Genomic DNA, 13,683 nt, shown 5'->3' on the forward strand with positions numbered 1-13,683 from the left:
ACGGGCTTCCCGGACTGGCACCCATTTTCTCCAATCGCTAGAGAGCAGGTGGGCACACTCACCCGAAGACTGACAGGAGCACCGACCAATCATAGCCTGCAGCCCACTTTCTCAGGGCTTGCGGGGGACTTCCGGTTACTTAGCTTTTGCTGGAGGCTGCGCGTTCTGTCTAGGTCTCCGCGTGTGCCCCCGAGCGCAGGGTCCCAGGCCGGCAGCAAGTAGGCTACATGTCGTCACCGCAAGCCCTAGAGGACGAACAGGGCGGCGGCGATCCACCCAGGGACCTCCGCAGCGTCCTGGTCACCAGCGTGCTCAACCTCGAGCTGCTGGATGAGGATCTCTTCAGGTAGCCGGCCGCATCGGGTCCGCACCCACGCATTGGGGTCAGAGGCTCCTGATCTTGCCTGCTGCCACCCCATTGCCCCTGCTCGTACCCCCCTGGACGAGGATGGGCTCTGCGCGAGATGCCTGTGCCGCGATTGGGAGGGAACTTGTGCCTGACACGGCTGCCCCGGCTTCCTCCTCGGCGCGGGGTTCTGTGCAGTCCCACCTCTGGGAGGTCCTGTCAATCTAGGCAAAAAGTGGTGACCCAAGGTATCCTTCTCAGCAGCCTCCCCTGAGGAATCATGTCCCAGGGAGAGCCAGTCCAGAAAGGGCGGTGATTTGTCCAAGGGCACAAACTTATCCGCAGCTCCTGCATATTCACTATAATTTCCTCTTACATTCCTCATCCCTCCCACCACTAGGTGGGGTCTAGTAGCTCTTTATTCATTCTGAGGCCTGAGCCAGTTTCCTTCCTGATGCCGCTTAAATTCTTGACTGTAACTGGGGATTTAATAGTTTGGGCTTCCAAGGCTCCTCCTGGCTTATTGGAAGCTATCTTAGGTATTAACTAAGCCCCACTTAAACCAATTACAAATAACTCCCTGGAGGGCTACTTGCAATGCATTATATGAAAAATGCTGGGCTGGGCAGTGGGAAGCTGGAGACCTAAATTCTTAATCCTCCACTGGGCTCATGCAATGGGCAAGACTTTTCACCTCTGGGGCCTCAGTTTCCTCATCTGTGCACTGAAGGGGTTAGATTTGAAGTCTGAGGGCCCTTCAAGCTCTAAATCTAGTTCTTTTACGAACTGGGCTGTCAAGTTGAGGGTTGTAAGTGGCAGACCTTAATGCAGTCCCCCCCGCAGCTTGTGGGGTTCATCTTGGTCTACTCAAGGGCTTGAGAGCCTTATGCCTTACCCTGGTATGGGCAATGGAAGAAACACTGGACTTGGGCTCAAACGACCCGGATACTGCTCGGGATGGCAATGGTTGAGCTGTGTGTGTGTGACCTTGCTCAAGTCAGTTTCCCTCTCTGATCCCTGTTCTCATAGTATAAAATATGGGGATTGGTTCATTATCCTTAACTGAAGTCCACAGAAGTTTGGGGCATCCTTAAGGCCTTGAAGTTGTAGGTAGAGTGGTGTTAGGATATTTGCCTGGGGAAAGGCTTTCACCAGATTCTCAAAGGATCCCAAACCCCAATCAGGTTAAGAGATCCTGCACTAGAGGCTCATTGAAAATTGTGGGATGTGGCCCAGCACCCAAGTCTTTCCTGTTTTTTCCCTCTCCCCACAGAGGAAGGCATTACTGGGTACCCTCAAACCAGCGGCTGTTTGGGGGTCAGATCGTGGGCCAGGCTTTGGTGGCTGCAGCCAAGTCTGTGAGTGAAGATGTCCACGTGCATTCCCTGCACTGTTACTTTGTTCGGAAAGGTAAACCAACCCCTCCCTTAACCCACCCCAGCACTGGTGGCCCAGCAGCCACTTCTTTCTGGCCTTGGGGAGCAGACTGAGGAGAAAGAGGGAGAGAGGTAGAGGGGTGAGGGGAGGGGAGGGGGGTGAGGGAGAGGGTTAATTGATCGCCCTTAGGGAAGCCTAGAGAGGAAGAAGGCCTGGGGCCAGGAAGAGCCTTAGACCCCATACCTCCTGAGATACTGGGTACTTGTTTCCTGGCCCACAGTGGCACAAGATTTTGGTGCTTAACTGTTCCCAGTGGGTCTTTTGTTCTTTATTCTTCATACACCTTCTGGTGCCAGTCCTGTGCTGGATCCGCAGAGGGGTGCTGAAACCTCTGCTGGGAGTTTGAGGCAGGCAGCTTAACTTGGAGAAGAGAACAGCCTGGGAAACGAGACCTTGAGTCTAGTCGGAGCTTTGCCATTGATTCACCAGGCGACCTTGAGTGAGATATAACCACCCTCCCCCACCCCTCCTTCATCCCACCTGAAAAATGCAGAAGGGGCGGGGCCAAGCAAGATCTCTGTAGCTGCTTACAGCTCTGGGATCAAATGAAGGAGGAGAAAGTAATCTTTTAAAACCCATGCTCCCAGGGCTTCCCTGGTGGCGCAGTGGTTGAGAGTCCGCCTGCCGATGCAGGGGACACGGGTTCATGCCGTGGAGCGGCTGGGCCCGTGAGCCATGGCCGCTGAGCCTGCGCGTCCGGAGCCTGTGCTCCGCAAGGGGAGAGGCCACAACAGTGAGAGGCCCGCGTACTGCAAAAAAAAAAAAAAAAAAAAAAAAAAAAAACCATGCTCCCTTTTGAGAAACATAAAAATCTCACTCCTAGGCAGATGCTCCCAATTTTAAGAGTCTCTGTCTTCTGCATGGTCCCATCAGCTGAGAAGAATTTATGAAACTTTATGATATGTGATCTGTATTAAAAAAGACAATGGGTTTCCGCCTTCATTTTACAAGTATAAAATAGTTAATAGTAAATACACCTTTTCATACTACGTTCCCATGCCCCTCACTCCCCATCCTTTTACTTCCTTTACTTCCGTGACAGTCATTGCTCTAAAGCATTTGAATACTTACCTTGGGGCGAGCCCCGTTCTCAACTTTGATGCTAGCTGGGGGCAGATGCGCCCTTTGTTCCCTCAATTTGGTTGTAAACTCCAACAAAAGTGCTGGCCTTTTGATATTGTAATCCTTCTAGCCCAGTGAGACAGTTTTGTTTCGTTTTGGGGGGTGGAGGCATTACCTGGATCTCTCTGAATCACTTTCATCATCTGGTTTCTGAAAAGAATTCTTAGTCTTTGCAGGTAAAGTATCTAGTACAGGGCCTGGCATGATGTGGGTTTTCCATAAATGGTAATTATCATTACTTTTTGATGATGAACTTATGGGAATAATTAAAATTTGCATGTTACAGTGCACAGCTATGTACATTATCTTGTTTAATCCTCTTAAGTAAACAGCATTCCTGCCACTATTCTATGTATAAGGAACCTTGGACCCAAAGAGGTTATGTAAGAAGCTCCCATAATGCTCAGGTAGGCAAAGCCAGGATTTGAACCTGAGTTGCTTTGTGTGGCTCCAAGCTCTACACTTTGTTCTCCTTCTGTGATTTTCTCTTTCCTTCTTGGGAAATAATTCCAAACCATGGGAGAGCCCATCTCAGGTTCTGGGGGAAACATCCACTTCCTTGGAAATTCTCCATCCAGGGGCAGCATGAAATGAACCGTGCCAACACTGATAATCACCAATTATTTGTGTCCCTATCTGCTTCTTGAAAGGCTACAAGACAGATGAAAATAATTGGCAGCTATTATAGAACTATTAAAATAAAAGTCAGAATTCCCTGGTGGTCCAGTGGTTAGGACTCCACGCTTTCACTGCTGAGGGCCTGGGTTCGATCCCTGGTCATGGAACTAAGATCCCGCAAGCTGTGTGGTGTGGCCAAAAGTAAATCAGTTAATTAATTTTTAGAATAAAATAAAAGTCAAGGCAGATTAGGAGTATGGGATTAACAGATACAAACTACATAAAATAGATAAGCAACAAGGATTTACTGTGTAGCACAGAGAATTATATTCAGTATCTTGTAATAACCTATAATGGAATATAGTCTGCAAAAAAATTAAGTATGGGAAAAAATAAAACATTTGGGGTAAAAAAAAAATTTTTAAGAAGGATATTAAGTTTTTTATTTTTTGGTCGGGCCACACGGCTTGTGGGACCTTTAGTTCCCAGACCAGGGATTGAACTCGTGCCCTCAGCAGTGAAGGCGCGGAGTCCTAACCACTGGACCACCAAGGAATTCCCTGGGACAAAATTTTCAAAAGTAATAATAAATAAAAGTCAAGGGCCAGGAGGCTAGTAGTAACAGGATTTGGGGGAAATAATTGTGTCAAAATACTAGGCTAAGGCATATCATTGCAGTTTTATACAAAAGTTAGTTCCGAGCTTCCTGGCAGCAAGGCAAAAAGGGAAGCTCTCTTATTAGTTTGTGATGTGACCCTCTACCAGGTACATGAAGATTTATAAACAGTTATCGTGCTCCAATGATATATAGATATATTTTTTAATTTTTTAATTGGAGTATAGTTGCTTTACAATGTTGCTAATGATATTTTTAATTAAAAGATACTGGGAGGTGGAGGTGTTCGTCCTTGGCCATTTATCATATCAATCCTCTTTCTAAAAGCCCAGTATAGAATGTCAGTTTGGGTTTTTTGTTTGTTTGTTTTTTGATTAAAAAAAGTATTTCTCGGGCTTCCCTGGTGGTGCAGTGGTTGAGAGTCCGCCTGCCGATGCAGGGGACACGGGTTCGTGCTCCAGTCTGGGAAGATCCCACATGCCGCGGAGCGGCTGGGCCCGTGAGCCATGGCCACTGAGCCTGCACTTCCAGAGCCTGTGCTCCGCAACAGGAGAGGCCACAACAGTGAGAGACCCACGTACCGCAAAAAAAAAAAAAAAAAAAAAGTATTTCTCAGGGCTTCCCTGGTGGTGCAGGGGTTGAGAATCCGCCTGCCAATGCAGGAGACATGGGTTCGAGCCCTGGTCCGGGAAGATCCCACATGCTGCGGAGCAACTAAGCCCGTGTGCCACAACTACTGAGCCTGCACTCTAGAGCCCCGAGCCACAACTACTGAAGCCTGCGCGCCTAGAGCCCGTGCTCCACAACAAGAGAAGCCACAGCAGTGAGAAGCCTGCGCACCACAATGAAGAGTAGCCTCCGCTCACCACAACTAGAGAAAAGCCCGTGCGCAGCAACGAAGACCCAACGCAGCCAAAAATAAAATTAAAAAAAAAAAGTATTTCTCTAGATAGGTAGAAGAATGTAATACAGGTGTTATCTGACTTGGTATAGGTTTAAAGCATGGAGAATCTTGAGCAGGAGTCAAAAAACATTATTCTGTAAAGGCATAGTAAATATTTTAGGTTTTGTGGGCAAAAGCAATAGCAGATAGTATGTAAACAAATGGGCTTGGCCATATTCCAAAAAATGTTATTTATAGCATCAGTTTCCCTATCTATACAGTGGTGATAAGACCCACTTTGCATAGTTAACGTGAGACCAACGTGAGAAAAGATACCTTAGCAACAATAAAAAAATTCATAAACAGAAACCTCCATTAAGTAGAGTTGGGAGACCAGAGGGGGGAGCGCTCATGCCCTGTAACAATAGCAGAGCCCGACAGGAAAAAGACTCCTTTCTGGCAGGGACTCAGCCAATGAAAAACCATGGGCTCTTTGTTTACTAGGGCCCTCCCAATTGCACTATACTATAGCCCTCCCTTTTCCCCTCTATAAAAGCATTCTCCTCTTGCTGGACGGGGACTTGCATGTGGCTCACCGTGGTAGCAGACCCCGAATTGCATTTCTCTGCTGATCCTGAAGAAACTCATCTTTGCTGGAGAAGTATCTGGCTGTCTGTTTCAGGTCCACATAACTAATGCACTCACTCCATAACTGTTATCTTGCTTCCTTCAATATACTGCAGAGCCTACCAGCTCTATTCCAAAACAAATTTTAAAGAACAGGTCTGGAACTCATTCACACTGAAAGGTAAGTCACTAGTAACTGAAAATACTGAATTTCAGCTGCAGCCCAAGGATTGGATGACGGCTTTTTTTTTTTTTTTAATAGTTCATTGATAGGGAAGGGAGGCCTCCTTCCCAGCCCCTGAAATCAGACTGCTTATGTAGCTGTCTCGTTTCTGGACTCTTGGGAAGCCCTTCTCAAAGGCCTTTGGCCTTGAGGAGCCCCCATTCTAATTAAAAATGCCCCTTTGGCATTGCTGGCTAACAGACCTAAGCAAACCCACTGGGCTTCAGGGCTTCATAGGCGTGTTTATTGCTGTTGAATGAGCCCCCAGTGCCTGGCGGGCTCCCCATTTGGATGGGGTGGAGAAAGCAATGCTTCTCTAGACCTGCTTCTTTCATCTCAAAGTTGAAAATCATCCCCAAGACATCTTACCACCTAGATGTCAGGGTTCTCCAAGGTTGGTCTGACTCAGACTAAAGGACTTCAGGGACACCAGGAAGACTCTCTCTAAAAACCCTCTCCGACCTGTTCATTGAGGGTTAATAGTCCTCACGCTGGGGCCAGTGTCTCATCCTGCCTTGTGAGCACAGATAGCGAAGGAGAAGGGTCAGGTGACTTCCATTTGCATTAAGGATGAAGGGACTGACAGCGGGCTTTTCCTGGGAGAATGAATTATCAGACAGTGGCCAAACCATATATAAAAATAGAACTCTGAGCCACAACTGGTAGCAACTAGCACAGGAAGCCAACCTACTATCTACAAGTCAGGCTTGGAGAAAGTCAGACCACCATTTCTAGCAGCCAGTCCAGGAAGCCAAACCATAGTCCCTGTAATGATCATCCCCTAATGGCCAGGACTTGATGAATAACTGAGAGCTTCCCTAAGTTTTGCCCCTGCTTCCAACTTAGGACTAACTGGGGAAAGCCAAACATGCACCCCTCACCAATTACACAGGCTGCCTGCTTCTAGTTAGCCTGCCTATCGCCATGCCAGCAGCCTCCAAGCAGGGCATACCTGAAACCTTTTTTTTCACTATAAAGCTTTCCCGCTCCTCTGTCTGTCTCTGAGTCTCTGCCAGGCGGAAGTGATTGTGGCTGACTCCCTTGATGCACTAAACTCTGAATAAATAACCTTTGCTTGTTCTAAAAAAAAAAAAAAAAAAAAAAAGAAAGGAAGAAAAGAAAAACAAAACAGGCAGCAGGCCAGATTTGCTGACCCCTGATCTAGAAGAATGGTACCGGGTTCATGACAAGATCCCAGTCACAGAGGGAACAAGACAAAAGCTGAGAGCATTTTATTAAACAAACACAGAGCACTTACTACGTGCCAGATATTATTCTGAATACTTTACGACTCTGAACTAATTTAATCCTCATTAAAATCCTGAGAGGTATGAACACTATGATGATCCCCATTTCACAGACGCGTTAACTGCTCAAAGAGGTTAAGTGACTTTCCCAAGGTCACAGAGCTGGTGAGTGTCAGAGCCGGGCTTTGAATGCAGGGAATCTGGCAGTGTCCCTTTTGTCCTGTGCTATTGACAGAGAGGATCTCCACCTGCACCGGGAGCATCCCAGTGACAGGGTCTAGGGTTCTCTCCCCAGTACCTGGGCTTCATCAGGCCTCAGTCAGTAGCTACCAAGCAGAGAAGGAATGGAGAACAAGCAACAGAGGGGCCTGTCCAGCCATGGTGATGGTGAGAGGGCCTACGGGGTTCAGTTGGGCTCACCATGTGCTGTGTGCCCTTTGCCTGCCGCAGGGGACCCGAAGGTGCCGGTTCTGTACCAGGTGGAACGGACGCGAACAGGGGTGAGCTTCTCCGTGCGCTCTGTGAAGGCTGTGCAACACGGTAGGCCCATCTTCATCTGCCAGGCCTCCTTCCAGAAGACCCAGCCCAGCCCTGTGCAGCACCAGTTCTCCATGCCTACCGTGCCCCCGCCGGAAGAGCTGCTTGGCCACGAGGCCCTCATTAACCAGTATTTAAGGTGAGAGACCTCAAGGTCCCAGGACAGTGTTCAAACTGCAGTCGCCACCTGTTAGCAGGCCACGGAGTCCTTTAGTTGATCTCGGCCAGCATTTTAAAAAGCTGGACTAGGGAATTCCCTGGCAGTCCAGTGGTTAGGGCTCTGTGCTTCTACTGCAGGGGGCACGGGTTCGATCCCTGGTTGGGGAACTAAGATCCCACGAGCCATGAGGCAGGGCCGGGGTGGGGGCGGGGCGCGGGGAAGCTGGACTAGAAAAGAAGATACTAGAGTGTATTGCCTGTAGTGAGGGCAGGCATCCTTTTGTGAAACATTAGTTCACTTGTGTGTGAGAGCAGGTGTGCCCGTGGGTGGGTGTTGTTGGGTCATGGTGTGAAATGCAGGGCGTCCTGCTCAGCTCGTTCAGGTACTGTTACAGCTTTCCTACTGTTTAAACACTGAAATACTTCTATAACTGTTGGTAAATACCTCCCCAGTCCCTGAGTGGTCCCCCTTCACTTCCAGGGTCACCCATGACCCAGCAGCCTAGGAGTTAATGCCTGCCAGGGGTGAGGGTCCCTGCTGCAGAGCTGTGGCCCTGCTGCCTTTGCCTTAGTGCATGTTAAGTATTTTGAATGTCACCTGGTAAAATAGGTTTCTTACCTGAATCACAGCTAATACAGTTGGAAAAATGCTGGCGCAGTGGAAGGAGCTCTGGGTCCTGACACAGGACAAGTCACGTGGATTTGTTACGGCAAGTCCATGTGCCCAACTTGCACAGTGAGGCCAAACCAACCGGAACATCGGAGTTTGGAGCAGAGAAAGGTTTATTCCAAGGCCATGCAAGGAGATGGGTGGCTCACGCTCTAAAAAACCCCAAGCTCCCTGAAGGGCTCTAGAGCGCAGGCTCAATAGTTGTGGCACATGGGCCTAGGTGCTCCGCAGCATGTGGGATCTTCCCAGACCAGGGATCAAACCCACGTCCCCTGCATTGGCAGATGGATTCTTAACCACTGTGCCACCAGGGAAGTCCCTCCTGGAGGGTTTTGGCAAAGCATTTTTAAAAGCCAGGTAAAGGAGGAGGGTCGCAGGATTATGTGATCAGCTCATGCACAATTGGTGAGGTAAGAGGGCAGTATCACAGGGGTTAACACTGTTAGTCCTCAGGCTCCAGGAGGCCTGGGGCCATGTCCTCATGGTCATCAAGTAGTTAACATCTTTCATTTGGCTGGGGGGTGTGGTTAGCATCTGTAAAACAGCTCAGGAAATGTGCATCACATACTGTTATCTAGGTACTTCAGAGAATAAAGCAGAGGATATGGGGGAAGGGCCTGTCCCAGGAAGGCCCCATAGGGTCCTGCTCGGTTACAGTTCCCCTCTTCAATCTTGAGGAGAACAGGTTTTGAACAATAAAAGGAATAAAGGTTCAGGTAAGGAGGTTAATCGTAAACTTGACAGAGGTATCCACAGGGTCCTGCTCGGTTATAGACTGGGGCCAGGGCTCCACCTCTATTAGAGCCCACCTGCTGTGTAGCTTTGCTCAACTCCCCAGCCTCTCAGAGCCCTGCTTCTTCATCTAAAACATGGGAATGGCTGTTTTTGCCCTGCAGACTTCACAGCTGTATCGTAAGGAGAGCCCTGCTGCCTTGTGCAGCAGTCAGGGCTGTCAGCCCGGTGATGGAACAGATGTGCATCTGCACCTAGGAAAAGCCTGGGTTCACATCTAGACTGTCCCTGCCAGCCGTGTGAGTTCGGCAAGTTGCTTTTCCACTCTGAGCCTGTGTCCTCCGTTGTAAAATGGTGCCAATCAGAATTTCTACCTAATAAGGCTGTTGTGAGGATTACACAGGACAACAAGGCCCGCCGTGAGTGCTCAGTAAATTGTAGTTACATCACTCTTGACAGAGAGGAATAAGCATGGAGCCTGGTATGCGGTCAGAGCTCCACAATGTTTGAGAAATGAAAGGAGGACATTTTTCTTAAAGGTCCCTGAATCTAGAGTTGTGTGTCCCATAAGGAAGCCGCTAACCACAGGTGGCTGTGTTAAGTTAATTAACGTTAAATAGAATTAATTCAGTTCTGGTCCTGGGTCACACTGGCCACATTTCAAGCCCTCAACAGCTACATGTAGCTCGTGGCTACCACAGCGGACAGTGCAGCTACAGACCATACCTTCATCACAGAAGGTTCTGTCAGACAGGGCTCGAAAGGATAGGGATGGAAATGGAAATCCCGGGGAAGAGCCTAGGGGCACAAGGGGTGGTCCTTACTGTGGCAAAGGGGCTTCCCTGGAAATGGGCTCCGCTCCCTGGAACACAGCGTTCCCGGTTGCTCAGGGTGAGGTAAGTCAGTCCAAGTAGGGCAGCCTGTTTCCTGAGTGTTAGAATAGAGAAGTGGTCAAGAGTGTGAACCAAGGAGCCAGACTGGCTGGGTCCGAACCCCGCGCCCCTCCACTTCCTGAGCAGGCTACCTGCACCCTCTGTGCTTGCTTCACGTATCAGATGGCAGTGAGAACAGCATGGATCTCACAGAGGTATTGACGGGTGAGTTCATGTGTGTGAAATGCCTGGAACGGGGCCTGTCACAGGGTACACCGCATGACTAGATGATGTGTTGGCTTCATATGCCTTATCTTGTCTCCTTCACAGTATTTACTATGAGGTAGGTGACTGTCATTATCCACATTTTGCAGATGGGAAAAAGGCTGACCGATGACTAACTTGCACCAGGCCACAGGGCTCATAAGTGGCAAAGAAAGGATGCAAATCTATCCTATCTTGCCTGCCAGAGGGGAGGGGAGCTTTGGGGATAAGTCAGGAATCCCTGTGGAGGAATGAGAGGGGTCAGAAGAGGCGGCTCAGAGGACAGGCTCCCCATCTTCCTGGGTCTCCCCGTACCTCTCCCCTTTACTTTCAGGGACCCTAACCTTCAAGAGAAGTACCGAGTGGGGCTGAACCGAATTGCTGCCCGGGAGGTGCCCATTGAGATCAAGCTGGTAAACCTACCCACTCTGAGCCAGCCGCAGAGCATGGAGCCCAAACAGATGTTCTGGGTGCGAGCCCGGGGCTACATTGGTAAGAGGACCCCATGGCCTGAAAGGAAACGCTCTCCAGGGGCCTAGACCTGTACCTCATTTGCCCTTTGTGGCCTTGGGCATGTCACTTCCCCACTCTGGGCCTGTTTACTTATCTGCATGATGGGGAGGTTGGCTCAGCCCTTTGCATGGGGAGAACGGGCAGGTGACTGTAATCCTAATGTTGCCCCTTTCTGGGGAAGGCAAGGCACCTTGCCGAGATTCTTCCCCAGGTCCCCTGCTAAGCATCAGGTGCCTTTGTGCAAATTGGAAGAAGACCCTTCGGGGGTCCACGGTGGAAGACTTGGGGACGGAAGACTGGATTTCAATCCTCACTTGCACCTGACCCCTCCCATCCCTGTCTCCCTTATCGCCCATCACACACACACACCTTGGGCCAGGTGCCCTTGGGCAGTGAACAGTCTGCACACCTATGCACGGCAGCCCCTTTCTCCCTACCTCCCTTCAGGTCCTGAGCTGTAAAGCCCAGGAGCCCAGGGCTGATGGGGCCGGAATCTGTTGCAGGGGAGGGCGACATGAAGATGCACTGCTGCGTGGCAGCCTATATCTCGGACTATGCCTTCCTGGGCACAGCGCTGCTGCCCCACCAGGGGCAGCACAAGGTGCACTTCATGGTCTCCTTGGATCACTCCATGTGGTTCCACGCCCCTTTCCGAGCTGACCACTGGATGCTCTATGAGTGTGAGAGCCCCTGGGCCGGTGAGTGTGGGACCATGGGGGGATGAGGGTGCTGACCCTGGGAGGGCAGGGAGCCTGCTTTCTTGGGTGATGCCGTCCCCCACCCACTTTCTATGGAGCACCACACAGATCACTCACTTCCTCTTCTGCTTCCCTAGGCTGTGGTATCCTTGTCTTCAAAATGACAGGGTGAGGCCTGAGGATGGGACACCTGCTCAGCTCTTCATTTCTGTAACAAGCTGGGAATATGATTCAATTTATCTCAGAGACTCAGTTCTAGTCCCAGAACCACTTCAGATTCCCTGTGTGATCTTGGGCAAGTCCCATCTCCTCTCTGAGCCTGTTTCCCCATCTAAACAAATAGGGTTGCATTAAAACAGAGGTATCCAAAGCTGGTGGCGCATCAGACCACCACCTGGGGGAGCTTTTTCAGAACACTCTCAGATTCCATCCCTAAGATTCTGACTCTGCAGATCTTGGATGAGATCCAGGAAACTATTTTTAAGAAGCTCCCGGGACTTCCCTGGCGGTCCAGTGGTGAAGACTCCGTGCTTTCACTGCAGGGGGCACAGGTTTGATCCCTGCTTGGGGAACTAAGATCCCGCATGCTGCACGGCGCAGCCAAAAAATTAAAAAAAAAAAAAAAGCTCTCTCAGTGATTCTCACAACTAACCTGGTTGAGGGTCAGGGCACTCAGCATTCTCTAAGGGCCCCACTGCTTGGATACTCCTTATAGTGTTGAGAGAAACCCAGACTCGTTCATCAGTGCCTAGTCTCAGAGCCCTGGGTTCCTTTCCAAGGAAGTGCATTTCAAACAAAGAAAAGCCTTGCTTGGTGAAACAAGGACAAAACTTGAGGGACTTCTTATGCTCAGGGAAGGGGGGCTCTCAGGCATCAACAGCATCACAATAAAGGAGCCACCACTTGACGTTAGGGCTCCTGGGTTCACGTTTGGCCTGAGCCTTCAGGCCAAGTCCCTGAGCCTCTCTGGACTTGACTGGCATCATCTGGAACATGGGACAAGGCCTACGTGAGCTGTTCTGCATATAAGAGAAACCAGCAGTTCCCTTCCTAAATAATCAGACTAAGGCCCTGGGCTAGCAAGGGAGAATCTCCACATGGGGAGGGGGATGGCCAGGTCTCATGGCTCCACGTCCTGTCCTCCGAGCCCCTTTGTCCCTGTGGGGATGGAGGTGGGTTTTTTTTTTTGTTGGTTGGTTGGTTTGAATGAATTACCAGCCTGGAGGGCCTGGTTTGATTTATTACAAAGGGAACTGATGGGGGCTTCCCTGGTGGCACAGTGATTGAGAGTCCGCCTGCCGAGGCAGGGGACACCGGTTCGTGCCCCGGTCCGGGAAGATCCCACATGCCGCGGAGAGGCTGGGCCCGTGAGCCGTGGCCGCTGAGCCTGCGCGTCCGGAGCCTGTGCTCCGCAACGGGAGAGGCCACAACAGTGAGAGGCCCACGTACCGGGGTGGGGGGGAAAGGGAACTGATGGGTTTCCTCACACAGGTGGCCAGAAGTGGGGCAGATCTGGTTAGCTGAGCTACCGAACCACACTGTTCTCAGAACGTCTCCCCTTGGGATTTTTTTGAGGAAGCCGGCAGATACATGAAAGTGCTTTTAAACCATCAAGTGGGATTCCCATGGGAGGAGTTACCCCCGATGACCAACCATAATAGGCTCCTAAAAGGGTGCTTGGCGATTGGGAGTGCCCACAACACTGAGTGTACCCTGGCACGGGGTGGCCCAACCTGAGTTGTACGTTTTTCAAGGAGGGCATTTGGCTGGGTGGAAGGAAACAGAAGGCCGTTCTCTCCCTTATCTTTGCAGGTGGCTCCCGGGGCCTAGTTCATGGGCGGCTGTGGCGTCGGGATGGGGTCCTGGCTATGTCCTGTGCCCAGGAGGGCGTGATCCGAGTGAAGCCCCGGGACTCAAAGAGCAAGCTGTAGCTAGAGGTACCAGCTTGGTCTGGGACTTCAAGGATCTCCCTTGTCCCCCGACTCCTGAGGCAGGAGTTATCCAGGGCTGGGCCTTTCGTGCTGAACATGGAATAAAGAGACTTCTACCAGTGGAGCTGCTGGCCTTTAATCCCCCTGGGCCGGAACTGCAGCCCTCCCTCCAGCCATCAACCCCAGGA

At 50.5% G+C, this 13,683-nt stretch overlaps 1 protein-coding gene across 2 annotated transcripts; it reads left to right on the plus strand.

Moving 5' to 3' along the window:
• Positions 1–128: 128 nt before the first annotated feature.
• On the plus strand, positions 129–13,614 carry ACOT8 (acyl-CoA thioesterase 8). 2 transcript variants are annotated; one of them, XM_082643746.1, is made up of 6 exons: positions 129–346; positions 1,620–1,756; positions 7,570–7,795; positions 10,688–10,845; positions 11,370–11,564; positions 13,377–13,614. In XM_082643746.1, the coding sequence occupies exons 1-6, from the start codon at positions 228–230 to the stop codon at positions 13,493–13,495; spliced, it is 954 nt and encodes a 317-aa protein (XP_082499872.1). In that variant the 5' UTR covers positions 129–227; the 3' UTR covers positions 13,496–13,614. The 2 variants fall into 2 exon arrangements, with proteins under 2 accessions (XP_082499872.1, XP_082499873.1); XM_082643747.1 differs by lacking the exon at positions 13,377–13,614 and adding an exon at positions 11,702–13,369.
• The last annotated feature ends 69 nt before the right edge of the window (positions 13,615–13,683 follow it).

The sequence above is a fragment of the Mesoplodon mirus genome (assembly GCF_964341445.2).
Source record: "Mesoplodon mirus genome assembly, chromosome: 15".
NCBI classification, from domain to species: Eukaryota; Metazoa; Chordata; class Mammalia; order Artiodactyla; family Ziphiidae; genus Mesoplodon; species Mesoplodon mirus.